General features: G+C 56.7%; 2 protein-coding genes across 5 annotated transcripts; both read left to right on the plus strand.

The window, feature by feature from the left end:
- The first annotated feature begins 947 nt into the window (after nt 1-947).
- Nucleotides 948-17,198, plus strand: IQCN (IQ motif containing N). Of its 4 annotated transcripts, XM_086698583.1 has the most exons (4): nt 950-2,888; nt 4,780-4,917; nt 6,177-9,683; nt 16,188-17,198. In XM_086698583.1, exons 2-4 carry the CDS (start codon nt 4,834-4,836, stop codon nt 17,112-17,114), a joined length of 4,518 nt encoding a protein of 1,505 aa, XP_086554709.1. In that variant the 5' UTR covers nt 950-2,888; nt 4,780-4,833; the 3' UTR covers nt 17,115-17,198. The 4 variants fall into 4 exon arrangements, with proteins under 4 accessions (XP_086554705.1, XP_086554706.1, XP_086554709.1 ...); XM_086698579.1 differs by having other exon boundaries at nt 948-2,888; nt 6,177-17,198; XM_086698580.1 differs by having other exon boundaries at nt 948-2,888; nt 4,785-4,917; nt 6,177-17,198.
- Nucleotides 17,199-17,821: 623 nt separating this feature from the next.
- CIST1 (colon, intestine and stomach enriched 1) lies at nt 17,822-24,409 on the plus strand. The gene is made up of 4 exons (XM_086698585.1): nt 17,822-18,161; nt 21,647-21,943; nt 24,009-24,169; nt 24,267-24,409. The coding sequence occupies exons 1-3, from the start codon at nt 18,071-18,073 to the stop codon at nt 24,146-24,148; spliced, it is 528 nt and encodes a 175-aa protein (XP_086554711.1). The 5' UTR covers nt 17,822-18,070; the 3' UTR covers nt 24,149-24,169; nt 24,267-24,409.
- The last annotated feature ends 469 nt before the right edge of the window (nt 24,410-24,878 follow it).

Consider the following 24,878-nt stretch of genomic DNA (forward strand, 5'->3'; position numbering starts at 1 on the left):
GTGGTCGTGTGTTGAGCGCCAGCTGTATACCCAGCCCTGCTAAGGAAGGCAGATGAATTGTCCCTGGTTTATAAATGGGGAAACAGGTGCAAAGAAGGAACGGCACATGCCCACAGTCCCTCTGCCATTGAAAGGGTGGGACTCTTCCTTCTGATCACCCTGGCCGCCCACTTTTCAAGGCTTCGGGAGCTGCTTTGGGGGTTGGTTTTTAACCATGTGACCTCCTCTTGAGCACCACCTACCTTCAGGCAGACGTTTCAGGAGGGGGCCCGGGAGCGAGAAAGAGGCTGAAGCTGAGTTGGGGGTGTCTTGACACAGAGGGGGCCAAGAGCCATGTTTTAGGGGCAGAGCTTCACTCTTCAGGAGACGGAGCCCTCACTTGCCAATTTGCCACTGCGTGACCTCAACCAAGTCCTCTCCCCTTCTCCCCTCTACCTTCTGTGCTGTGAAATGGGTACGTTCATGCCCAGGTAACATCTCCCATATCGCTTTTGGGGAAGAATAATAATGATACTCAAGTGTTTCCTGTGCAGCCCCCAATCTACAGAGAAGGGGAGGCCCAGGAGGTTGGGAGATGTGCCCGACACCCTCCTGAACTGTTTTATTCCTAATCCTGACGTCAAATGTGTTGGGGGGTTTTCCCCACACCAACCAATTCGGTTTTCTAGACACCAGGTGCCCTGCAATTCGGTTCTGACATTACCTGGAGTTAGCACAGACTCCACAGGTGAAGGTCCTAGTCCCACAAGACCATCCCTGTTTAAGATGCCAGTTATGGGGCACCTGGGTGGGTTAGTCGCTCGGGCTCGGGTCTGGATCTCACGGTTTGTGGGTTCAAGCCCCGCATCGGGCTCTGTGCTGACAGCTCAGAGCCTGGAGCCTGCTTCGGATCCTGTGTCTCCCTCCCTCCTTGACCCTCCCCTGCTCATGCCCTGTCTCTCAAAAATGAATAAACATTAAAAAAAAAAAAAAAAAAGATGCCAGGTGCAAGCCCCAAGTTGTCACCTGGGACATCTGAGCAACCAGCTAGAAACCAAGGGTTTCCATGACCCCCACCCCAGTTTTTATAACTTGCCAGAACAGCTCAAAGAGCCTAGAAAAGTGCTTTATTTACTATTACTGGACTATTTTAAAGGATACAACTCGGGAAGAGCCAGGTGGAGATATATAAGGCAAGATACAAGGGGAAGGGGGGTGGAGTTTCCACGCCCTCTGTGTGTGCCGCCCTCCCGGTACCTCCGCGTGGTCACCAACTAAAAAGCTCTCTGAACCCCAGTGGTCTTTTTCCATAGGCATGATGGTTAGATCATTGACCTTTGATGATTAGTTCAATCTCCAGCCCCTCCTCCCTCCCAGGAGGTCTGGCAGGTGGGGCTGAAAGTTCCAACCCTCTAATGCCTTGGTCTTTCTGGGGACCAGCCCCCATCCTGAAGCTATCTGTTAGTCCCCAGCCATCACTCATCTTTTAGTTTACAAAAGACACTTATCACCCTCAGAGATTCCGAGAGTTTCAGAAGAGTGCCAGGGACCAGGGACGAAGGCCAAGTATATCTTACTGTATCCCACCCCTGCTAGATGGCAGAGCAGGGGCTAGAACCCTAGACTCTTGCCTGGCTCCCAGGAGCCTTGGGTCTAAGAGGAGGCCCTATGTTTTCACCAGCATGTGACATGGGGGCTTTGTTGAAAACCACAGATCTGACCCCATACTTGAAACCTTTCTGGAAAAAAAAAGTCCTTGAGTGCATCTGGCCCTGGAGAGGTCAGTGTCTCTCCAGGCAACCCCCCCCCCCACCCAAACTACTTCTTTCTTTTCTGGCCTCAGGGCCTTTGCACAGCTAGGAGCCTGATAACACTTCTTCCCTCAGCTACCCAGCTGGCCTTGGAAGCTGTTCCCCAGCAACCCCCAGGGAAGCGAGGCAGAGGCTGCTGGGCCAGGCTGTGTGGCTTTGGCAGGACCCTGCTGAGCCGAGGCCAAGGTGTGTGTCAGCCCCAGCCCCGGCCAGCAGTGTGATTCACACCGGGCATCAGCCCAGCCCCAGGAGGTGAATGGGGACGGTGGCCTCACTTTCCCCTTCAGGACTGTGGCTCAGAGTCAATACCTGGTTTTGCCAGGCCCGTATGGGGACCCCAAGGGACCTTGGGCCTAGCTTCACTCTAAGGAGCCCCTATCCTCAGAGCCAGACACAGACAATCCCTGGTCTTTTACAACAGCAGTGTCTTCTTTGCTCTGGACCCCTTATGGCTCCCCAGAACCTTCTTGATAAAACCCAAACTCCGTACTCCTCTCTGACTCCTCCCTATTCAGTTGTCCTCCACCTCCGGCCCTCTTCTCCCTCCACCACATCAGCCTCCATGTTCCCTAACCATGCCTAACTTCTTCCGCCTCAGGGCCTTTGCCCAAGCTGTGTTCTCCACCTGGGATGCCCTTCCCCCAGCTCTCCTGTGACTAACCCCTTCTCCTCTGGGACTCAGCCCATCCACCCCCTCTTTGATTCCTTCCTAGCAGTCTCACACCCCCAAGTTATTTGAGTTGTTTGTGTCCCCAGACCCAGATGAGGTCCCACTACAAACTTAGGTGCTCAACAAATGCCCAAGGTATGTGAGACTGAGTCTGCCTTGAGACACGTGTAGGGGAAGAATTCGGGCCCTCCTCTGTGCTCAGGGCCTTAATTTTCTGTTCAGGACAGGCAGGAAATATGTAGCAACCACCATAACCCTCAGCCCTGATCTAGGTACTGCCCCCACACTGGGTCTGCCTTCTAGAACCCCCTTTCCCCAGGAGGAGCTGGTGGGGATTGGCTGGAACTTGGCTGTGAGTCACAAAGCCATTGTGGCACCAGGGCCCCAAGGCTGGCCATTCGGGCCGGTCGGTTCAGCTTCAGGGGCAGGTGAGTGGGGCTGGTGGAGGGTTTGCGGGGGGGGGGGGGGTACACGGAGACTGGGCTGTTCTCCCCTGGCCTCCAGCATCCTCAGAGTCCCCTTGGACTCTCCAGGCCACTCCAAGAAGTGGGTCAGCTTTTCAGTCCCTCAGACCAGGGGCGCTCGGCGCCCCCAAAAACCTGATGGTGGATTTGTCTGCCTGGGGTCCCAGCCTGGAGAGCCTATCATGTTTCTTGGGAGGCCGGGAAAGTGGTATTAGCTTGCGTGACAGGGAAACTGAGGCTCAGAGGGGTTTACTCAAAATTTCCAAGCAATTGAAAGGGCTGACCCATATGGCTGATGAAACCCCAGACTCTGGGATAGGCCGTTTCAGATCCTGAAGCTGCTCTCTCCAAGTTCTGAAGCTTGGGCTGCATCCATCCGTCCATCCATCCATCCATGCATCTATCCATAAACATCTATTGAGCACCTATTGTATGTACTATTCTAGGCACTGGGGGTTCAACAGCAAAGAAAATAGGCAGACGTCCCTACCCATGGGCAGCTCATAGTTAATTGGCGGGGAGGCAAATCAGAAATAACAAAGAAATAAGAAATATGGTATATTGGCTTCTCCGGGCCTCAGGTTTCTCCTCTGTGAAATGGGGACAATGACTGTGCCCACCTCCAGGAGAACCAGCCTCGGGCCCATTTGCCGTTATGATTCAGTTCACACTGATGCTTGTCCTGAAATGGGCCCAGCCTGTCCTGGGGCTGGGGTGAACACCGGGCTGGGGCAGGACATTCAAGCCATTACATAGGTGACGCTACAACATTCATTGTGAAAGGAGGCAGCGCGTGGGTCTTTGAAAACAAATCTATTTCGATCATCTCTGTCTTAAGGTGTTTGGTCTATTATATCAATTACTGATATGGTTGAATTTAAGTCTTCTGTTAATGGGCATTTGGACGGTTTCTGGTTTGGGGTGAGTGTAATGAACACGTGGACCTCTTGAGTGTAAATGTCAGGGTGGAATTGATGAATCGCCTTCAAGATACCGACAGTTTCCCCAAGTGGTCATGCTGTGTCCATCTTTTAAATTTTAGCCCTTTTTTGTGGATCTGGACACCTTTCTGATGGCTGGATTGCATACTGCTGTATGAATGTTCTGAGTAAATTAAAACAATTTTTTTAATGTTTATTTTTGAGAGAAAGCGAGCGAGCAGGAGAGGGGCAGAGAGAGAGGGAGACACAGCATCCGAAGCGGGCTCCAGGCTCCGAGCTGTCAGCCCAGAGCCCGACACGGGGCCTGAACTAACAAACCGTGAGATCATGACCTGAGCTGAAGTCGGACGCTTAATCACCTGAGCCACCCAGGCCCCATTGTTCTGTGTAATTTAAGCCGCCTCCTGTTGATAAGCATTTGGGTGGTTTTCAGTTTTTACTCTTCTTCAACAATACAGTGATGAACATCCTTGAACATCCTTCTTTATGCACTTGTAACTGACCCCCTAGGAATCACCTTTTTGGCTATCTCTAACTGTTTTGCTTATATGTACAAAATAACATTAGGGGCTCCTGGGTGGCTCAGTCAGTTAAGTGTCCAACTCTTGATTTCAGCTCAGGTCACGATCTCACAGTCATTAGATTGAGCCCTGCGTCACTCTCTGTGCTGATAGCATGGAGCCTGCTTGGGATTCTCTCTGTCCCCCTCTGCCCCTCCCCTGCTCGCACGCACTCTTTCTCTCTCCGTCTCTCAAAATAAACAAACATTAAAAAACCCCGAATAACACTGGAATGAACTTCTCTGTACATTCATCTTTGTCGAATTAAAAGTCTTTGATTTTTGTTTTGAGATGCTAGGGTTTGGGGATTTTGTTTGTCTGCTTTTTAACATTTCTTCTCATGTTGGTCTTGAGGTCAGAGCCAGCCCAGGGCAGTGTTGCTGCACGTTGCATGAGATGAAGGGCTGAATGAAGGCTGCTTCCTCTTACAAGTTGGCTTCTGAGACTGCACCTTCTCCTCCTGCTCCTTCGCCAACTCTATGGCCCTTCAAGGTATGCAGATGGCTGGGAAAAGAAATCTGGCTGCTCCCACCAGATGGCAGGGATGTGGGGGGGCTTCTGCCAGACAAGTGTATTATTTTCCAGGTTATGCATCAGGGCTGCTTGGCAATATCCCAACTCCCTCTGAAACAAGGTACTTCTGAAAACCGCAGTCACCCCCTCGTCCTTCTACTCATCCTTCCATCTGTCGTTGATCTACCCATCATCTACGAGTCACCCACCATCTATTCTCTGATCCATCCAGCCATCGGTCTACCTCGTGTTCATTGATCTCTTCAATTCCTTCAGTTCTCTTCATTCATACGCCCATTTATCTACTCAGATTTCATCCATCCACTACTCATTCGTCTACCCATCCATCCATCCATCCATTTGTTTATCCATCCATCCATCCATCCATCCATTTGTTTATCCATCCATCCATCCATCCATCCATTTGTTTATCCATCCATCCATCCATCCATCCATCCATCCATCCATTTGTTTATCCATCCATCCATCCATCCATCCATCCGTTTGTTTATCCATCCATCCATCCATCCATCCATCCATCCATGTGTCCATTTCCTTATTTGTTGATCTGTTGATCAATTCATTCATCAATTTCATTTACCGATTTATTCTTCCACACAACCCTTTATCCATCTTTCCAACCCACTCACCATTCATTTATCCAGATTTATCCCTTCCGTATCTAGTCATTCGTCCACCTATCTGCCCAACTTCCAATCCACTCAACCACTCATTTATTAATGTAGCCACCCACCCAACACTCACCTGCTCGCAGCCTGAAACCAGGCCCCGTGACCGAGATGGGGACTCAGAAATGACTCAGACTTGGTTCTAGCCTTCTAGGAATTCATAGTAAATGGGGAGAGGCAAAAAATAACACACACACACACACACACACACACACCCCAGAAATTTTCCAAAATAGTGTGATCAGTGCTATATTCACACTATGTTCCAGATATAAAGGAAGTTCAAAAAGCAAGAAGGTGGTTGGACATTTAACCGAGCGGGTGCACTGTGCCAGCATTGAAGTGGCCACAGGATGATGAGGGAGACATAGGTACCAAAGGCCACCGCGGTAGGTGGCCAGGAGAAAGAGGGCTTGCAAAGGAGAGGAGGAAGATTGTGAGGTGCCAAGAACAGGAGGATGTAGGTCCTAGAGTGCTTGCTGCAGCAGGAGACCTCTTGCCTGCATGACCCCACTCCCTGACCACCTACCTCCTTGCCACCCTTCACAGGCAGAGCTGACCTGCTCAAGAAGAAAGACAATGCAGCAAGCAATGCAGCCCCAGTTATCACCCAATGGGCAGAGCTTGTACCAGCCCCAGTCCGACCCCAATCTCCAAGACAAAGCACGGACACTGCGTCCAAAACCTCAGCATGAGCCACTTGGTTCCAAGGAGAGCCTTCCGCAAGATCTGGACAAGGACAAGAAGGCAACTCGTCACGTCCCACGCCTCCGGGCTGTGGTTGAGAGCCAGGCTTTCAAGAACATCCTGGTAGATGAGATGGACATGATGCTGTCCCATGCAGCCACCCTCATCCAAGCCAACTGGAGAGGCTACCGGCTCCGGCAAAAGCTGATCTCCCAGATGACGGCAGCCAAGGCCATCCAGGAGGCCTGGCGACACTTCAACACCAGGCGTCTCCTCCGGTCTGGCAAGTCGGTGGAGAAAAAAGTGAGAGTGGAGGAGGGGGACATCCCTTACCACCCCCCCCAGCAGGTGCGGTTCCAGCATCCAGGAGAGAGCAAGTCCCCTCTGGCTCAGCCCATCATGGTGAGCAAAGAGACCCAGTTCCCTTCCTCTGACAGCCTGGCTGCCTGCACCCACCAGCTGGTCCTCCTGCAGACCCAGAGTACTCCACAGCCGGGCATACAGGTCCCTTGTACCATTGGAGGCCCCAACGTCACCTTCCTACCACACCAGACCGTTGCCATCAGGCTTCCATGTCCAGTGAGTCTAGATGCAAAGTGCTGCCCATGCCTGCTGACAAGAACCGTCAGAAATTCCTGCCTTGTCCATGTAGAAGGGGACACAGTGAAGACCAAGCAAGGAACTGCCAGAGCCAGCAACTCAGGAGCCTCCGGGCCACCACCACCTGTCAGGTCTGCCCCGGCAGTTCACCGATCACTCAAGACCCAGACCCAGGACCACATGGAAGCAGAGGTCTTCAAAGCCCCACCCCAGACAGGCCCAGCACCTGTGATAACCAAGACCCCGCCCCAGCCGTGTGTAGTGCCCACGGGAACAGTAGCCAAGGCCCCACCCCAGATGTACCCAGCGGCCCGGATGACCAAGACCCCAACCCCGATGTACCCAGCAGCCACGATGACCAGGACCCCACTCCAGTCTTGCCTGGCAGCCATGATGAACAAGACCCCACCCCAGCCATGCTCGACGCCCACGGCAACAATAACCAAGACCCCACCCCAGATGTACCAGGTAGGCCCGGTGGCCAAGGCCTCACCCCAGACATGCCCGGTGGCTGCAGTAGCTAAGACTTCACCCCAGACATCCCAGCCAGCCACAGTGACCAAGACCCCATTACAGTCTTGCTTGGCAGCCATGGTGAACAAGACCCCACCCCAGTCATCCCCAGCAGCCCCAGTATCCAAGACCCCAACCCAGATGCGAGCAACAGCCTCGATAACCAACCCTTCACCCCAGACACGACCAGCAGCCATGATGGCCAAGATCTCACCACAGATATGCCTGTTAGCCTCAATGATCAAGCCCCCAACCCAGACACGCCCTGTGGCCGCAATGACCAAGACTCCGCCCCAGACATGCCCAGTGCCGGCGATGGCCAAGACACCTCCCCAGAGCCGTCTGGCGGCCATGGTCACCAAAACCCCAGCCCAATTCCGCTCGGTGGCTGCCATCATCAGGACCCTGTGCCTGCCACCTCCAACAGCTGGAAATCTGAAGTCTTCACCTCCAGCAGCAGTGGCAGCCGGAGTTCCCAACACCTCATCCCACACGTATCTGAACGGACCAAAGGCCAAGGCTGTGGTGGATGCAAAGCAGACAACAGGGATGGTCAAGATCTCATCCCGCTCATCCTTAGCTGAGGGAAAGGTCAAATACTTTCCCCCACCACATCTGGGGGCTGGGACTCCCAAGGCTCCAGCCAGGCCTCCTTTAGAAGCTGAAAAAATCAAGACCTTCTCCCAGAAACAGGTGAAAACAGAAACAGTATCCAACACCAGTGTGGCCGTTGAAACGCCCAGGGCTTCACCATGGGCAAAAGTGACTGAGGACAGGAACAAGTCCTCATTACAGACACACCTGAGGACCGATGTCATGAAGGTTCAATCCCAGGTGTATGTGCCTGTAGAAACAGCTGTGGTCCTACCCCGGGGCGAGCCGGCCACATGTCCGGCCAAGGCCGCGGGAACATGTCTGGCCAAAGCTCTGCCCCAGGAACGGCTGGCCACGTGTTCAACCACAGCCTCGTCCCAGGGACAGCTGCTTGCTGAATTGACCGCAACTCTGCCCCAGGCACATCTGGGCACATGTCTGTCCAAGACCCTACCCCAGGCACATCCATCCACCAAGCTGACCAAGGCCCTGTCCCAGGGACATCCACCTGCTGAGCTGACCGCAGCTGAGGCTCAGTCACATCTGGGCCCATGTCCGTCCAAGGCCCTGTCCCAGGCACGTCCATCTGCCAAGCTGACCAAGACCCCATCCTTTGCACATCTGGGCACATGTCTGACCAAAGCACAGTCCCAGGCACATCTGGCCACAGGAGCAGTAAAGGTCCAATCTCAAGCACATCTGCCTACCGGGCTGACCAAGGTGCACTCCCAGGCCCAGCTGGTCACAGAAGCAGCCAAGTGCCTCTATGGAACCCACCAACCTGCTGAGCTCAGCAGCAAGACCCAGTCGCAGCCGCTCTTGGCTGGGTTCAGGGCCTCCTCCCAGCCTTGTCATCACGTCGGTGCCCTTGGCACTCTGCCCCGAGCCAAGCCAGAGGACAGACTGACCCAGATCCAGCCCCACAGCCATGCACAGGGCAAAGCCACCCAGGGCCCATGCCAGGGGTCCTCTGAGACCCAGAGCATGCTGATGCCCCTGTCGGCATCTGCCGGACACCCCACGTGCAACATTGAATCCTGGGGTGACAGTGGAGCCACCCGGGCCCAGCCGTCGATGGCCGGCCCAGCCACACCCTGCCAGGAAGAGCTGGCAGCCTCCCAGCTCGCCTCCCTGTGTGCCGAGCTGGCCGCCGAGCTGGGCTCCCAGGAGGACCTCCGTGCCCTGCTGGCGAAAGCCCTCTCCCAGGGGCAAGTGAGGGCAGCCCTGAACCAGGCCCTGACAAAGAAAGTCCTGGGTGCCACGATGACCAAGGCCCTGCCCCAGGGCATGCTGGGCACAGCGCTGATGAAAGTGCTGTCCTGGGGTGAGCTGGGCATTGCCTTGTCCCGCACCCTGACCCCCACCGAGCTCCGGGCAAAACTCGCTAAGGCCAAGCAGGGCAAACTGGCGGGCGTGCTCAGCAAGGCGCTGACGGAGGAGGAGTGGGCAGCCCTGAGCCAGGCCCTGTGTCAGGGGGAGCTAGGTGCGGTCCTGAGCCAGTCTTTGTCTCAGGCAGCCCTGAGGACCGGAGTCGTCCTTCCCAAGGCCACCTCGCAAACAGCAGGAAGCAGGATGACTGTGATGCCGACCCCAGTGGAGGTGGGGAGCCCATCAGCTGCGTGGGGGCCCACCCTAGGCCCCGTGAGACCACAGCCCAGCAAGGTCAGGGTTCCCCAGGATGGGGCCTGGGAGGGCTTCTTCACAGGCAGGCCTGCCGGGTTCTTAGCAGAGATGGGGGATGGGGCCATGCTCGGGGGGTCACCCTGCTCGTCGGTGGTCTTCATGGGTGCCTCCCTAACTAGTAGAGTGATCACCACTGTTCATCAATACCCCCTAATTGCTGCCCTGGACCCCACTCCATCACGGGAGATGGGGCCCAGCAGGGACTCCTCCTCAAACCTGTATCTGAATCCTGAGGTCAGTGAGGAAACTGTGTGCCTCCCCCCAGCGGCCGGTGAATTGGCATCGGATCTCAACCCCGTGGAGAGCGACACGGGCCCCGATTTGCCCAGGCCACCCCTCCTGCAGCTGCCCCCCAGTCTGTGGCAGCCGCTCATTGCCAACGGTGTGGGCCCAAGCACCAGCCAGCCGTCAGTGGCCGGTGGCACAGCCCAGAGCTCCCATAAGCCACATGTCAGCAGGGTGGCCCCACATCCGTGGGCCTCGTCGAGGGAGGGCAGGGTGGCCCCGGCTATGCCTCCCCGCACTGTGGGTGGCGGGAAGGCCTCCCACTCCCACCGGTGTGTCGCTGCCTATGGGGGATCCGTTTGTTGGTGTCGGCCCTCCGGGGTCAACAAGGTGCCCCCCGGCGTATACCGGTCATCAGCTACCAAAGTTCCACGACAGCCATCTGTGGTCCGTGAGGACGCCGTGCAGAAAACTCAGTCCTCAAATCACAAACGGGCCTCCCCGGACCCTAGGGAGAGAATCGGCAAGGCGACCTCAGGTCCACGGAGGGCTGCCGCTGTGAGCAAAGCACCCCTAGCCCAACCACAGACTCCCAAGGCCTGTGACATAAGCCTAGGTCTCTTGCCTGGCTCCGCGGCTCCCGGTCATCGCTGGGCACTCAAGACTCAGGTAGATCCCAGTGTGTTCCAAGCGTCCCCAGGCAGTAGGTTGGCACACCCCCTGCCCGGTACAGCCATCCCTCGGCAGGAGAGGAAGTGGACCAAGGGTACCATTTCCAATGGGCACTGCCCACGGGAGCAAGTGACTGGCCGTATACTCAATGAACTGGTGGCCAGTTTGCCACAGGGTCTGGACAATGACCTGTCCGGAAGCCTGTCCCCAGACTCCACAGACTGTGGCCCAAATGTGAGTAATTCCCAGAGCTCATTGCCCAGCTGTAGTTCACTCAGCCTTTCCACCATGTCTGTGACCAGTCTGACTGCTATCGACCTGGCGGAGGAGGAGTCCTTGGAGGCCAGCTTGGATAGGGACATCGGGGTAGATGCCCTCCTCTCTGGAGAGGCCGAGGGGGGCCCTCAGGGGCCTGGAGACAGGGAAGAAACTAGGGAGGTGAGCTGGCCACACACGACTCCAAACCTCCACCACCCTCCCTCTGCGAGTTCAGAGCCGATGCCCATTCTGCACCACAGCTCAGTGTCCGGTCATGTGACCTTGAGTGTCCACTGGGGCTCAGATGATCCGGATGAGAGGGATGTGTCTTCAGGCCAAAGCTCCATGGATCTGAAGAAGAGCTTGTCCCAGAAATCCTATAGAACAGGACTGATCAGAAGTGTGTCTTTGGGTAATGTGGCCCCTACCGTGTATCAGCAGCCCTCTGGGGCCAGTAGACTAACCTCAAGCCTCTCCCTGCCATCAGTAGCAGATAACATGGCTCCAAACCCGCAACAGCCATTTATAGTCAGTAGGGTCACCCCCAGCCTATCTGAATCGTCTATGACTACTAAGGTCACCCCCAGCCTAGCCCAGCCATCTGTGACAGGTGGGGTGGCCCCCAACATAGACCAGGCATCGGTGACCGGTAAGGTGGCCCCCAGCCTAGCCCAGCCATCTGGGACCAGTGGGGTGGCTCCCAATTTAGCCCAGGCGTCTGTGACCAGTAGCGTGGCCCCCAGCCTAGCTCAGCCGTCTGTGACCGGTGGGGTGGCCCCCAACTTAGCCCAGCCATCTATAACCGGTAGGGTGGCCCCCAGCCTAGCCCAGCCATCTATGACCGGTGGGGTGGCCCCCAGCCTAGCCCAGCCATCTATGACTGCTGGGGTGGCCCCCAGCCTAGCCCAGCCATCTGTGACTGGTGGGACAGCTCCCAACTTAGCCCAGGCATCTGTGACCGGTAACGTGGCCCCCAGCCTAGCCCAGCCATCTATTACTAGTGGGGTGGCCCTCAACCTAGCCCAACCATCTGTGACTGGTGCCGTGGCCCCCAAACTAGCCCAGCCATCTGTGACTGGTAGGGTGGCCCCCATACTAGCCCAGCTATCTGTGACTAGTGGGACAGTTCCCAACTTAGCCCAGGCATCAGTGATCAGTGTCGTGGCCCCCAGCCTGGCCCAGTCATCTGTGACTAGTGTGGTGGCCCCCAACCTAGCCTGGCCATCTTTGACTAGTGTGGTGGCCCCCAACCTAGCCCAGGCATCCATGACCGGTGGGGTGGCCCCCAGCCCAGCCCAGCCATCTGTGACCAGTGGGGTGGACCCCAACCTAGCCCGGCCATCTGTGACTAGTGTGGTGGCCCCCAGCCTAGCCCGGCCATCCGTGACTGGTGGGGTGGCCCCCAGCCTAGCCCAGCCACCTGTGACCAGTGGGGTGGCTCCCAATCTAGCCCAACCATCTGTGACTGGTGCCATGGCCCCCAACCTAGCCCAGCCATCTATGACTGGTAGGGTGGTGCCCAGAGTAGCCCAGCCATCTGTGACCAGTGGAGTGGCCCCAAATCTAGCCCAGGCATCAGTGATCAGTGGGGTGGCCGCCAGCCTAGCCAAGCCATCTGTGACCAGTGGGGTGTCCCCCAACCTAGCCCAGCCATCTATGATTAGTGCCATGGCCCCCAACCTAGCCTGGTCATCTGTGACTAGTATGGTGGCCCCCAACCTAGCCCAGGCATCTTTGACCAGTGGGGTGGCCCCCAGCCTAGCCCGGCCATCCATGACCAGTGGGGTGGCCCCCAGCCTAGCCCAGCCACCTGTGACCAGTGTGGTGACCTCCAGCCTAGCCCAGCCATCTGTGACTGGTAGGGTGGCCCCCAACCTAGCCCAGCCATCTATGACTAGTGTGATGGCCCCCAGCCTAGCCCAGCCACCTGTGACCAGTGTGGTGACCTCCAGCCTAGCCCAGCCATCTGTGACTGGTAGGGTGGCCCCCAACCTAGCCCAGCCATCTATGACTAGTGTGATGGCCCCCAGCCTAGCCCAGCCACCTGTGACCAGTGTGGTGACCTCCAGCCTAGCCCAGCCATCTGTGACTGGTAGGGTGGCCCCCAACCTAGCCCAGCCATCTATGACTAGTGTGATGGCCCCCAGCTTAACCCAGCCATCTGTGACCAGTGGAGTGGCCCCCAACCTAGCCCAGCCACCTGTGACCAGTGGGATGGCCCCCAACCTAATGCAGGCATCTGTGACCGGTAGAATGGCCCCCAGCCTAACACCGCTACCTATGACTGGTGGGGTGGCCCCCAGCCTAGCCCAGCCATCTGTGACCAGTGGGGTGGCCCCCAGCCTAGCCCAGGCACCTGTGGCCAGTAGGGAGCCCCTCAGCCGATTCCAACCATCTGTAATGAGTGGTACGAGCTGTGCAGTTGGTCAGTCAAGTCGGCCCCTTAAAGTGGGTTCAAATCTACCATCATCAAGGGTGAATGCCGTGGCCCCAAGTCGGCGTCATCCGTCGGTTGTGACTGAAGTCCCCCCGAGTGCATCATATCCATCTGGGACCAGCAGCATGGGTCAAGGTCTGAGCCAGCCATCTGTGACCCCTGGGGTGGGCCCATGTCAAGATCCTGTAATGGTTAGTGGGGTGGCCTCACACCCCCAGGCCCCTGAGTTCAGTGAGGTGTCCCGTGAATGTCATCAGCCGTTCAGTGTCAGGGGGAGGTGCCCAAGTAGGACTGCACATTCTGCTGTTGCTGTTTCAGCCCCAAACCTCTACCAGGTGCCTGTGGCTAGTGGAGAGGACTCTTGTCTAGACCAGGGAACCGGTATATCTCCGGGGGCTCTGTTCAGGGGCATGGCTACGAGCACGTCCCCAGGTGCCATGGCTGCCGGCATGTTCCCAAATATGTCTCGGGGGACCCTGGCTGCTGGTATGTTCCTAAGTGTGTGTCCGGGACCTGTGTGTCCAGGCATCGCAGGGAGTGTGTGCCAGAGAAGTGCGGTAACTGGTGTGGGCCCAGACCAGTTTCAGGTGGCCAGTGGGACGACCCCCACTGCATCCCCGGGCTCTGTGGCAGGTGTCCCTTTGGTTCGTGAACAAGCCTCAGAGGCGGGTCCTGGTTTCTCCCGGGCTTCAGTGCCCAACAGACGGGGTAGGAGTCCATTCAAGTTTTCCCAGGCCAGCGTGGCCCCCAATATGTCTCCAGTCAATGTCGATCTCCCAACACCTTTGAACCACCAGCATCCTTCTGTGTCCACAATTGTGGCACCAGGTTACCAACAAGCAAACGCTGTCAGCCAGGAGCCTGTGATGGGCACAGACAGTGGCCTGGTGCCAGGTTCTGTAGCCAATAGGATGGCCACAGCTATGGCCCCAGGTGCTGTGGCCAGTGGTGTGGCCCCCAGCCTTCCTCCTGGGTCTGTGATCAGAGGTGTGGGCCAAAGCCTGCCTCCAGGGCCCGTGATCAGTGACGTGCCTCCCCACCTTCCACCAGGTTATGTGGTCAGTGGTGTAGCTCAAACCCTTCCCCCAGGATCTGTGATCTATGGTATCAGCCATAGCCTTCCCCCAGGATCCGTGATCAGGGGCATGGGCCAGGGTCTTCCTCCAGATCCCATGGCCAGTGCTGTGGCCCAGAGCTTTCCTCTGGGTTCTGTGGCCAGTGGCATGACCAGGACCCTGTGTCCAGGTTCTGTGGCCCCCAGTCTGATTGCAGCGTCTGGGGCTGGTGGGATGAGGCAAAGCCTCCCTGTAAGATGCGCAGTTAGTTTCACTGCTCCGAGCCTTGTCCCAGGTTCAGTGGCGAGTGAGGTGGCCCCAAATGTCTCCCCTGAGTCTGTGGCCTCTATTATGGTTCCAGCATCTATGGCTGGGGGGCTGAATGGGGGCCTGGTTCTGGGGTCCAGGGCTAGCGCAGCTGGCCTGCCCCCCACAGTCGGAAATGTGGCCCAGAGCCTTCCCCAGGGGTCCATGCTGATCGGGATCACTCCCCGTCCTTACTACGGATCCCTGGCTGGGGAAGGGTCTATAGCCCCCTTCCAAGCATCCCGTGCCATTGGCCTGGCTCAACTTCATCCCCGGGCTGGGGAAGCTAGTGGCACAACCTGGAGGGTGCACCAAAGGCCCACGGTTCTACAAAGAGCCTCACAGTTGAGCCACGCTCCTGGGATGATGCCATTTGAGACCACAGATGACCAGGTCATGATGAAGCCAGAGGACCTGGAGAAGGCTCTGTCCCTGGCGTCCGAATCCAGTGGGGAGTCCATAGTCCTCGAGGAAACCCCGTGGATGCCCCATAGCCTCCCGTCAACTGACAGCAACCACAGCCTACGGTTCCTTCCCAACGGTCAAAAGCCATTGTTGGAGGAGGTGGTTCCCAGTGAAACCAAGTCGCTGACCAGTGGCATGGCCCCTGTCCCTCCCCAGGCCCTGAGTATTGCCAAGCACTGGAGGGCAGGTGGCGTCACTGCAGCTCTGCAGCAGGGGTCAGCAACCACTTGGGGGGCCCCCAATTCCCACTTTGTGACAACTAGTAGGGTCCCCAGTGTGCACATGGAGTCTGTCAGAGCTACCGGGGCCCCTTTGGCTCATCAATGGGAAACAGCGGCTCATGGGTCCCAGAGCCCCTCGGTGGCTCTCATTGTGCCTCAGAACCCCTTGGTGGATCACGTGCCCCAGAGCCACGCCCACGAGGCGGAGGCTTCTACCATAGTCGCAGGGTCACCCAAGCTGGCCCATGGCAGCACTATAACATTCAGTTTGCACCCAGGGTCGGTAGCTGGGATGGGGAGGACCCCCAGGACTTTCCAGAGGTCAGGGGCCGCCACGGTGGCCTCACATGTGCTGCTTTATCCGCCCAGGGTGAGTGGGGTGGCATCTGGTGGGTTCCAGACAGAAGCTGTCCCAAGAACACCCAAGAAGCCAGCGTCTGGGGATCTGGCTCAGACCAGCCACAAGTTTCTTGGCTCTAGAAAATCCTATAGGTCCATGCCTGGTAGTCTTGTGTCGGAAATGCTAGATGATAAGGTAGCCAGGATCGTGCCCTCACGTGACGTGCGAGAGCAGGCCCACAGGTCCTCACGGCAAAGTCCCGAACACCTCCCGGCTACGCCACCAGCCATAACACCAATCACGCGTACTGAGGCGACACACGACATGGGCATCCCTGGGCTGCACCCAGAGTTTTGGAGGGTGTCTCTGGGCTATGAGTCTTCACCTGGTGGTTCCCAGAGGCCCCTTTTAACCCAGGAGCCAACATGGGGGTCTCGGGATTTCCAGAGCGCTGTGGCTCCTACAGATAGTCCTAAGGCACTCCTGACTCCCGCTGTACTCCAGGGCCCCGCGGACGCCGTCAGAGCTGGTGGCCAAGCGCGGAACTCGGCCGTCCCCGGTGGAGCCGTCGGGCCCGTGGACGGCGCAGTGACCCCTGGTGGCCCGTGGGAGCCGGCCAGGGCTTCTGTGCCGGGGGACACTATGGGCAGAGAGGCAGCGGTGAATCCCAGGCAGCCGGGGAAGCTGATGGCATCGATGCAGGCCGTGGAGAAGATAATCATCCGCGCTGTGGTCGTTATCCAGGCGCGCACACGTGGCTACCTGGCACGCCGCGCCATCAAAGCGTGGCACCAGTGGGCCGTCATCATCCAGGCCGCCTGGCGTGGCTACCGTGTGCGGCGGGACCTGGCCCGGCTCTCCAGAGCTGCCACCGTCATCCAAGCCGTGTGGCGGGGCTTCTATATCCGCCGGGACCAAACCCTGCCAGCGTTGCTCCAGGGCGTGTGGGCCGAGATGGGCGGCAGGACCGGGTGGACCTCTGACCACCGCTGCTTCCAATCCTGCCAGCCGCACGTCTGCCCCCTCTGCCAGTCCCTGAGTCCCGGGGCGGGGAGCCCGCCCAGTGTGGTGATGCTCGTGGGTTCCAGCCCCCGCACGTGCCACATGTGTGGCCACACCCTGCCTACTCGGGTGGTGCATGGCATGGGCCGGGGCGCCAGAGTCCAGGCAGGCGTCCCATGGGGCTCTGGCACCCAGACAACCCCCGGGAGCCCCCGGCAGTCCCGTCGCCAGAATGAGGCAGCCGCGACCATCCAGTCGGCGTGGAGGGGCTTCAGCGCACGCCGCCAGCTGAGGCAGAAGCAGGTGGCAGCCAAGACGCTTCAAGCCACCTGGCGCGGCCATCACACTCGGGCCACCCTCACCACGGATGCGCTCTTGGGACCAGCAGCATGGGACAATCCGCAGTATATGCAGTGGCCGGGTGTCTAGGACATTGGCTGACTGGTGGGGGGACACCAGGAGAGGGGCAATGTGGCTCTTAGGGTCTAGTGAATAAAGCCCTCCACAGCCTGAGTCTTGGTCCACCTGTGCTCGTGGGGTGTCTTGGGTGTGGTTGGGGGTGTGGGAGGGAATTGAGAGGCTCTGGAACATCTTGGATGGGAGGGGCCCCAAAGCTTCCAACCGTGCAGTCGGCACCTGGGTTCTGCAGCCGGGAGAGGGACCCTCAATCTTTTCTAGAGGTCAGGGCCGACAGGGTGGCCTCACATACGTCACCGTGTCTATCCGTGGCTAATGGAGGGGAGTCCAGTCAGTTCCAGATGGAAGCGGTCCCCAGCACATTCCAGAAGCCAGTGTCCGGGGACCTGGTCCAGAATGGCCACCATGAGTTCCCTGACCCTAGAAAATCCTACGGGCATATGCATGGGTGCCCCCTTCAGGAAATGCTAGGAGTTTCCAGCCACTTCCCGATTGGGGAAGTGTAGCCTGCCTTTCTCTCTCACCCCCAGTCTTGGTGAGAGAGCGAGCCAGACAGACCCAACCAGCCTGTTGGGGCAGGAACCGGGCAGAGAGAGAGAGAGTGAGGGGGCTGCCCCAGAGGGGGGCGGCCTGGACAGAGGAGGGGCGGGGCGGGGACAGCATGGATTTAGGGCAGCTACGGAGGGGGCCACAGAGTTGAGGGGATAGGGAGAGTTGGACGGCTTCAGGGTCATGGTCCAGGTGGGGTTTGTAGGAGAGGCGGGGGGGGGGGGGGTCCAGGTGGAGAGGGTGGCAGGAATGGCACCCCCGGGGAACAGTAGCGGGCCCCCAGAGGCCCTGTGTCCTGAGGCCCCACCTCTGCCCCACCTGTGCCCAGCCCCACGCGCTGCAGGCAGGGGGCGCGTGCGCGTGCGCGTGCGCGTGCCACACACCTGTGCCGAGCCGCCTTTCGCCCTCCCTGCCCTGGAATGGCGGGCTCCCAGCTGCCCTGGCCACTTCTGCCGCTGTCTCTGGTGCTGCTGCTGGGGAATCCCTCCCTTGCCCCTGTCGCCTCTAGAGGTAAGAACAGGTGACAAGGAGGTCTGGCTTTCGGGAAGCTGGAGGGGGGGGCATATGGCTCAGCAACACACTTGGCTTCTGAATCCCTCCTTCAGGCCCCCCCCACCCCCAGCCTTCCCCCAACACGTGAAGGGCCGCTCCTCTCAGAAGCAAAGTGGGGCGCTGCCACTCTGCTGCTGATCTGAACCAGCAAGAGGCTGGTGGGGGCCTCCATACCCAGTTTGAGGTTCTGTTTCAAACCTCAGTTTCTTGTAGCCCCCAAGGGGAGAGGAGTGAGGGCCCCAGGGCCATAGTGGGGGGCACATAAGGGCTCACTTCCTGGTCACTAAGCATTGATGGCTCCCAGGAGAGGTTCTGGGCGCCTGACTTGATTTCCTTCTGCCGCCCTGTAAGACGGTCCCCGGGCTGCAGAAGAGTTGAACCCGCAGCCTTCCCCCCCAGCCCTCCTTGTCCCACCGAGTCATGGCTCTCTCTGACCCATGCCCCGGCCTCAGCCCTAGAACGTCAAGAACGGAGGCCACCACGCCCGGGATTCCCACTGCGGGCAAGGGCTTCACTCCAAAGGCACCACATGTATCCCCCCTGCAGAGCTCAGGAAACTGAGGCAGGCTCAGGCGAGGCGAGTCTCCCAGCTGTGCCAGGCCCAGAGTAGAACCAGATGCCTTGGCTCTTGCCAGCCTCCTGGTCTAGGGCACTCCGGGCAAAGCAAACTCCCGGCACAGTGCCTGGATCCAATTTCACTTCACCTTCTGGTCAGCTCTCCGGCAGCTCAGGAGCACCTGTCTACTCTGTCCCCGGCACTCAGCAGAGCTTGTGTGGTCCTCCACCTCCTCTTTCAAGCACTGGCTTTCCTCGGTTGACTTTAAAACGTTCAGCTCCCTTGGGGCGCCTGGGTGGCTTAGTCAGTTAAGGGTCCGACTCTTGAAGGGGTCATGAGTTCAAGCCCCTCTCTTCCCCCCGCGCCCCCACCCCTTGGGCTCTTTGCTGCATGTGAAGCCTACTTAAAAAAAAAAAAAAAAAGGGGCGCCTGGGTGGCGCAGTCGGTTAAGCGTCCGACTTCAGCCAGGTCACGATCTCGCGGTCCGTGAGTTCGAGCCCCGCGTCAGGCTCTGGGCTGATGGCTCGGAGCCTGGAGCCTGTTTCCGATTCTGTGTCTCCCTCTCTCTCTGACCCTCCCCCGTTCATGCTCTGTCTCTCTCTGTCCCAAAAATAAATAAAAACGTTGAAGAGTGGGCCTCATGGGTTCCATCAACCTTTAAAAAAAAAAAAAAAAAAAAAAGTTCAGCTCCCCAGAGTTCTGGCTTGGCTTGGGGTCCACTGTGGCCCTGAGTCATCTTCATTTCAGCAGAAATGCCTCAAAAATGATGATAGGAAGCAGTTTGGGGAGGCTGGCCTCTTCATCCTTGGTCCTTGGGCCAGGTTCCCAACCATTCTGAGCCTTAGTCCCCCATCTGTAAAATGGGAATGAAGTCAGGCCAGTGCACCATGCCTCTGCTAGACTTCTCTGGCATCCCACAGAGCCTGGGAGCCTGGACAGAGAATTAGGGGTCTGTGTGTAGACCCAGCCCCCTCCTGGCGCCGCCTGAGGTTATTTTTGCTGCCGGAGGTGAGGTGAGGGAGGAAGCACAAAGATTCCCCCCCGGGGCAGAGTAGGTAGGGTGGGGCAAGGAGCCGTTGACAAACGAGCTCACAAGCAGCTAAGGTGCCTAGCAGCCTGGAACTAGGAAGTCCTTGTGGGACGTGGCCCACAAAATATTCCCCCACCCTCATTCTAGCTCCTGGGCTCAGTGCCTGGGATGGGGTAGGAGCCAGGGAGTGGCTGGAACAGAGCAGGGTAATTTCCAGAGCCCCAAACCACGGATTGTTCCCAGAGCCAGAGACCTCAGAACCAACCTCTCATTTAAGACTCTGAGTTTAGCCTTGGGGACCTCCCAGGTACCTGATGAAGAAGATTAAGGCTGATCCTCCCCGGGGGGCTTGGAGGTGGATCTGTGCACCTGACCACCCACTATGTGCCAAACCTGTGTGAGCGCTCAGAGGCTCGACTTACACTTTACAGAGGAAGAAACTGAGTCCCAGAAGGTTTAGAAGGGTTCCCCAGGGTCGCCTGGCTGGCTCAGTTGGTGGAGCATGAGACTCCTGGTCTCAGGGTGGTGATTTCAAGCCCCACATTGAGGATAGACTTAAAGAAAGAAAAAGAGGACTAAGAAAGAAAGAAAGAAGAAAGGAAGAAAGAAAGAAAAGAAAGAAGGAAAAAGAAAGAGAGAAAGAAAGAAAGAAAAGAAAGAGAAAGAAAAGGAAGGAAGGAAAGAAAGGAAGGAAGAAAGAAAAGAAAGAAAGAAAGAAAGAAAGAAAGAAAGAAAGAAAGAAAGAAGAAAGAAAGAAAAGGAAGGAGGTAAGGAAAAAAGAAAGAGAAGGGAAAGAAGGAAGAAAGAAAGAAGGAAAGAGAAAGAAAAGAAAGAAAAAGAAGGAAAAGGAAGGAAGGAAAGAAAGGAAGAAAGAAAAGAAAGAAAAGAAAGGAAGAAAAGGAAAGAGGGAAGAAAGAAAGAGAAAAGAAAGGAAGGAAGAAAGAAGAAAGAAAGGAAAGGAAGGAGGGAAAGAAAGAAAAGAAGAGAAAAGAAAAAAAAGAGAGTTCCCCAGCTGGCTGGGTTGCAGCCATTCCCTATGTACCGAGGGCCTTTAGAGCCCCGAAGCAAGAGTGGGGGCGGGGCGGGCCCCACCCGGGCTGTAACTTTGGCTGTAGTAGAACTTCAGACAAGGGCGCCTCCCGCTTCCCACGGAGCACTCACGTGGTTCGCCAAGTCCTCCAGGTCTCCCGAGAGGCAGGTGTTTACCATCTGGGATAACGGGGAGACCTCCGGAGAGGGGCTGGGGCTGAGGCCACACCCCCTTGTCCCTAACCATCCCCTCTCTGCCCCCTCAGTGAGTTTTCCTTCCAGTGTTATTTTTTTTCCGTGCTCTTGGCGAGCAGGACGGAGAACCGAGCTTCCCAGCTACGGCTCCTCGAGCTCAGTGGAAACCACCGGCCGCTACTATCCACAGCAGCACCTCGAGTGTAGAGGCAGACTTGTTAAAAGGCAAAATTCGGCAGGAATAAATCCGAAGACCTAAACGCTTTATTAATGATTCGTGAATTGGGCAGCGTCCCATCTTAGCAGATAGAAAGGAGCTCCGGGGAGCTGTACAAAATGGAAGGCTTTTATAGGCAGAAGGGGGGGGCGGGGGGGGGGGGAGAGAAAGGCAGTTCCCAGCAAAGAGTGGATCGTTTCAGGCAAGTTTACCTTCCTTTGCGAGAAAGCAGAGGAGGGGCATCTAGGAGGCAGATTATCTCACAAGTGCTGACCAGCTAATTCCAGATTGACAGGGTAAAGGTCCCACTCCTGGGCGGGGCGGAAACTGCGATTAGATTAGGTATTAAGTCTTGGTTTGTTGATATGGAGTTTAGCACAAGTGACTCCATTTTGGGCGTGTTTCTCTTTTTACAGACTCCAACGTCCAGGTCCGCATCCCTACTTCAAAGCCCGACTCCTCAAATTCAGGGGCAACCCCCACCAGCTCCACAAATCTAGGGTTGGAGCCCATCTCCTTCCCACAACCAGAAACGGCCACCCACCCCAGTTCTGGCTCCCCGGGTTCAGAGCTTACCCCTACCTCCCACTCGAGCCCCCCAAGCTCCCCCACCTTGACCTTGCATTGGAGCTCCACTTCTCCCAGCTCAAGACCAGAGCCCTCTTCCATGCCCTCAGCCAGCACTGACGGGACCTCTGTGTCCTCTGGCTCCGGTGAGTACTGGAGGTTTGGGGGTTGGGGAAATGGTTGGGGGTAGCAGGCTGCAGTTCTGGGATTAGCCACCAGGGAGAGACATAGACCTGAGAATGTGTGAAGAAGGGCTTCTCCGCACTCTACCGGGTATCACCTAAAGCCGCTCGGACCTTCTTTCTTCTATGCACATTTATTAAGCACCTAGTGTGTATCAGGTCCTGTGAGACACAGCTTTGTTGGGAGACAGGTTATAAGTAAATTATTGATTTGTTTATAAAAGAACAAGATAAGCACGATAAGGGGTCAGAATGTGAATACAAGTGTATTGAAATTTGTTTTAAACTTTTAACTGTTAAGTAATCTCTACCCCCAGTGTGGGGCTCAAACTCACGACCCGGAGATCAAGAGTCCCGTACTAGGGTTGACGTTTTTAGTTTTTAAAAATGTATTTATTTTGAGAAAGAGAGGAGGAGCAGGGAGAGGGGCAGAGAGAGAGGGAGAGAGAGAGAATCCTAGCAGGCTCTGTGCTGTCAGCCCAGAGCCCGATGTGGGGCTTGAACTCACAAACCATGAGATCAAGAGTCAGATGCTTAACCGACTGAGCCATCCAGGGACCCCTAGGATTGATTTAAAAAAAAAAAAATTTTTTTCTTTTTTGACATTTATTTCTTTTTGAGAGACAGAGTGTGAGGCGGGGGAGGGGCAGAGAGAAAGAGAGAGAGAGGGAGACACAGAATCCAAAGCAGGCTCCAGGCTCCGAGCTGTCAGCACAGAGCCCGACGTGGGGCTTGAACTCATGACCTGTGAGATTATCACCTGAGCGGAAGTCGGACGCTCAACCGACTGAGCCACCCAGGCGCCCCTAGGATTGAAATTTTTAAAGAACAGTTAGCAAATGTCTCAGTTTAAAGGAGGTGAAGGAGGCAGTCACACAGGTATCTAGCTGGAGAGCTGCCCGGGTAGCTGGCACAGCCCATGCAAAGGTCCTGAGGTAGGACTGTGCCTGGCGCATCTGAGGGCCAGTGACAGGGTTGGGACGGACCGAGTGAGTGGGGTGGATGAGTGGGGATACTGGTGGCAGTAGGGAGGGTAGGGTAGTTGCAGAGCATGGCCAGACAGGGCCCTGGGGGTTCAGTAGAAGCCAAGCATTTCTAGGGGGTCTAGAAAAAAAAAACCCTGTCATTCAGAACAGTGTGTTATCTCAAATGTCCAAAGAACAGCGTGACACAAAGTGTAATGACCTGCCTGAAGTCCTAGGATGGAAACCAGCCTCACAAAGGCTCAAATTTTGCAGGCATCCTCAGAACGTCGCTGCATTTGGGAACAGAATCCTAGATTTGCTTTCTCTCACTTGGCAAGAACCCCTGAGAGTCCCCAACGAGGGCAGCAAAAACCACAGAGCACTGAATGAGTTCCTTATAGACAAATGATTTTCAAAAGGGAAAGGAGAAAATCGTCTTTAAAAAAAAAAGTTACAGGGGCGCCTGCGTGGCTCAGTTGGTTGAGCGTCCAACTTCCGCTCAGGTCACGATCTCATGGTTTGGGAGTTCAAGCCCCGCGTCGGGCTCTGTGCTGACAGTTCAGAGCCCGCGGCCTGTTTCCGATTCTGTGTCTCCCTCTTTCTCTGCCCCTCCCCTGCTCACGCTCTGTCTCTCTCTCTTAAAAATAAACGAGCATTAAAAACATTTTTAAAAAAAACTATATTAAAAAAAAAAAGTTACAGCAGCAGGGTGCCTGGGTGGCTCAGTCGGTTGAGCGTCCGACTCTTGATGTGTGCTCCGGTCATGGGTCTCTCAGTTTGAGAGTTCAAGCCCCGAGTCGGGCTCTGAGCTGACAGTGCAGAGCCTGCTTGGGGTTCTCTTTCTCTCTCTCTCTCTCTGTCTCTCTCTCTCTCTGCCCCTCCCACACGCGCTCTCTCTCTCTCTCTCTCTCTCAAAATAAATAAATAAACTTAAGAGAAATTCGCAGCAGCAACAGGAGAGGGAAGTGAGCACGGCTTCCTGGAAGGGATGTAGAAACACCCGGTGGGTGTTTCAGCCTTGGGAGGGGTGGGGTCCAGGGCTGACTCAGGCCTCCTCCCCTCAGCTCCAGGGGACACTGGGGCCCCCGAGTTGCACAGGAACCCAGGCGTGGTGGTGGCTGTGTGTCTGCTGGTGTCCGTCTTGCTCATCGGGTCTGTGCTAATGGCTGTGAGGCGTGGCCACCGTGGTGTGTCTGAGTTCTAGAAGCTGGATGAGATGTCCACGGTGAGGTGGGGGCTGGGCAGGAGGGATTGCCCTCCCAAGTCCCTGCTGCAGACCCTGCTCGTGCCTGAACGTTCTCTCGTGTGTGTTCCTCCCCCAGGAGACAGCGAGCCAAAGGTCCTCCTTTGCCCATCACCCACCAGAGTGATCTCCGTGGGGCCAAGGGAGAAGGGGGCTTGGATGGGGTAGAGCACCTGCGGAGGGGCTAGGCTTGCCAGAATAAAGCCTTTGTGTTCCTCTGTGGCCTCCCGGGTCATGGACTGCTGTGACAAACGCTTCTGAGTGTCTACTATGTGCTGGGGTCATAGTGGGGACCATTTCTCCACCCTCGTGGGGCCCACAGTCTCAAATATGGGGACAGACAATAGCCAGGGAATCAAATGACATCACTTCAGGTGGCGAAGAGGGTCACGGAGTCACAGACTGGGGTTGTGGCCGAATCACAAGGGCCCTTGTGTCCAGGTTTCCTGAGAGGGCGGTGAGGGGTGGTGGGAAGGAGCCACCCTGGAGAAAGCTGGGAGGGGATCCCAGGAAACAGGCACAGCAAATGCAAATGTCCTGCGGTAGGAAGAACTCGCGACGTTTGGGAAACAACACGGAAGTAAGTGAAGTCGGAGTAGGATAAGGGAGACGTGCGTGGGGGGCCGCGCTGGCTGTGCGAAGGAGTGTGTGTCTTAGAATGGAAAGATTTTACCAGCTCAGACCAGCTTTA

Source organism: Puma concolor, chromosome A2, assembly GCF_028749965.1.
Source record: "Puma concolor isolate L17-30 chromosome A2, mPumCon1.1.hap2, whole genome shotgun sequence".
Taxonomy (NCBI): domain Eukaryota; kingdom Metazoa; phylum Chordata; class Mammalia; order Carnivora; family Felidae; genus Puma; species Puma concolor.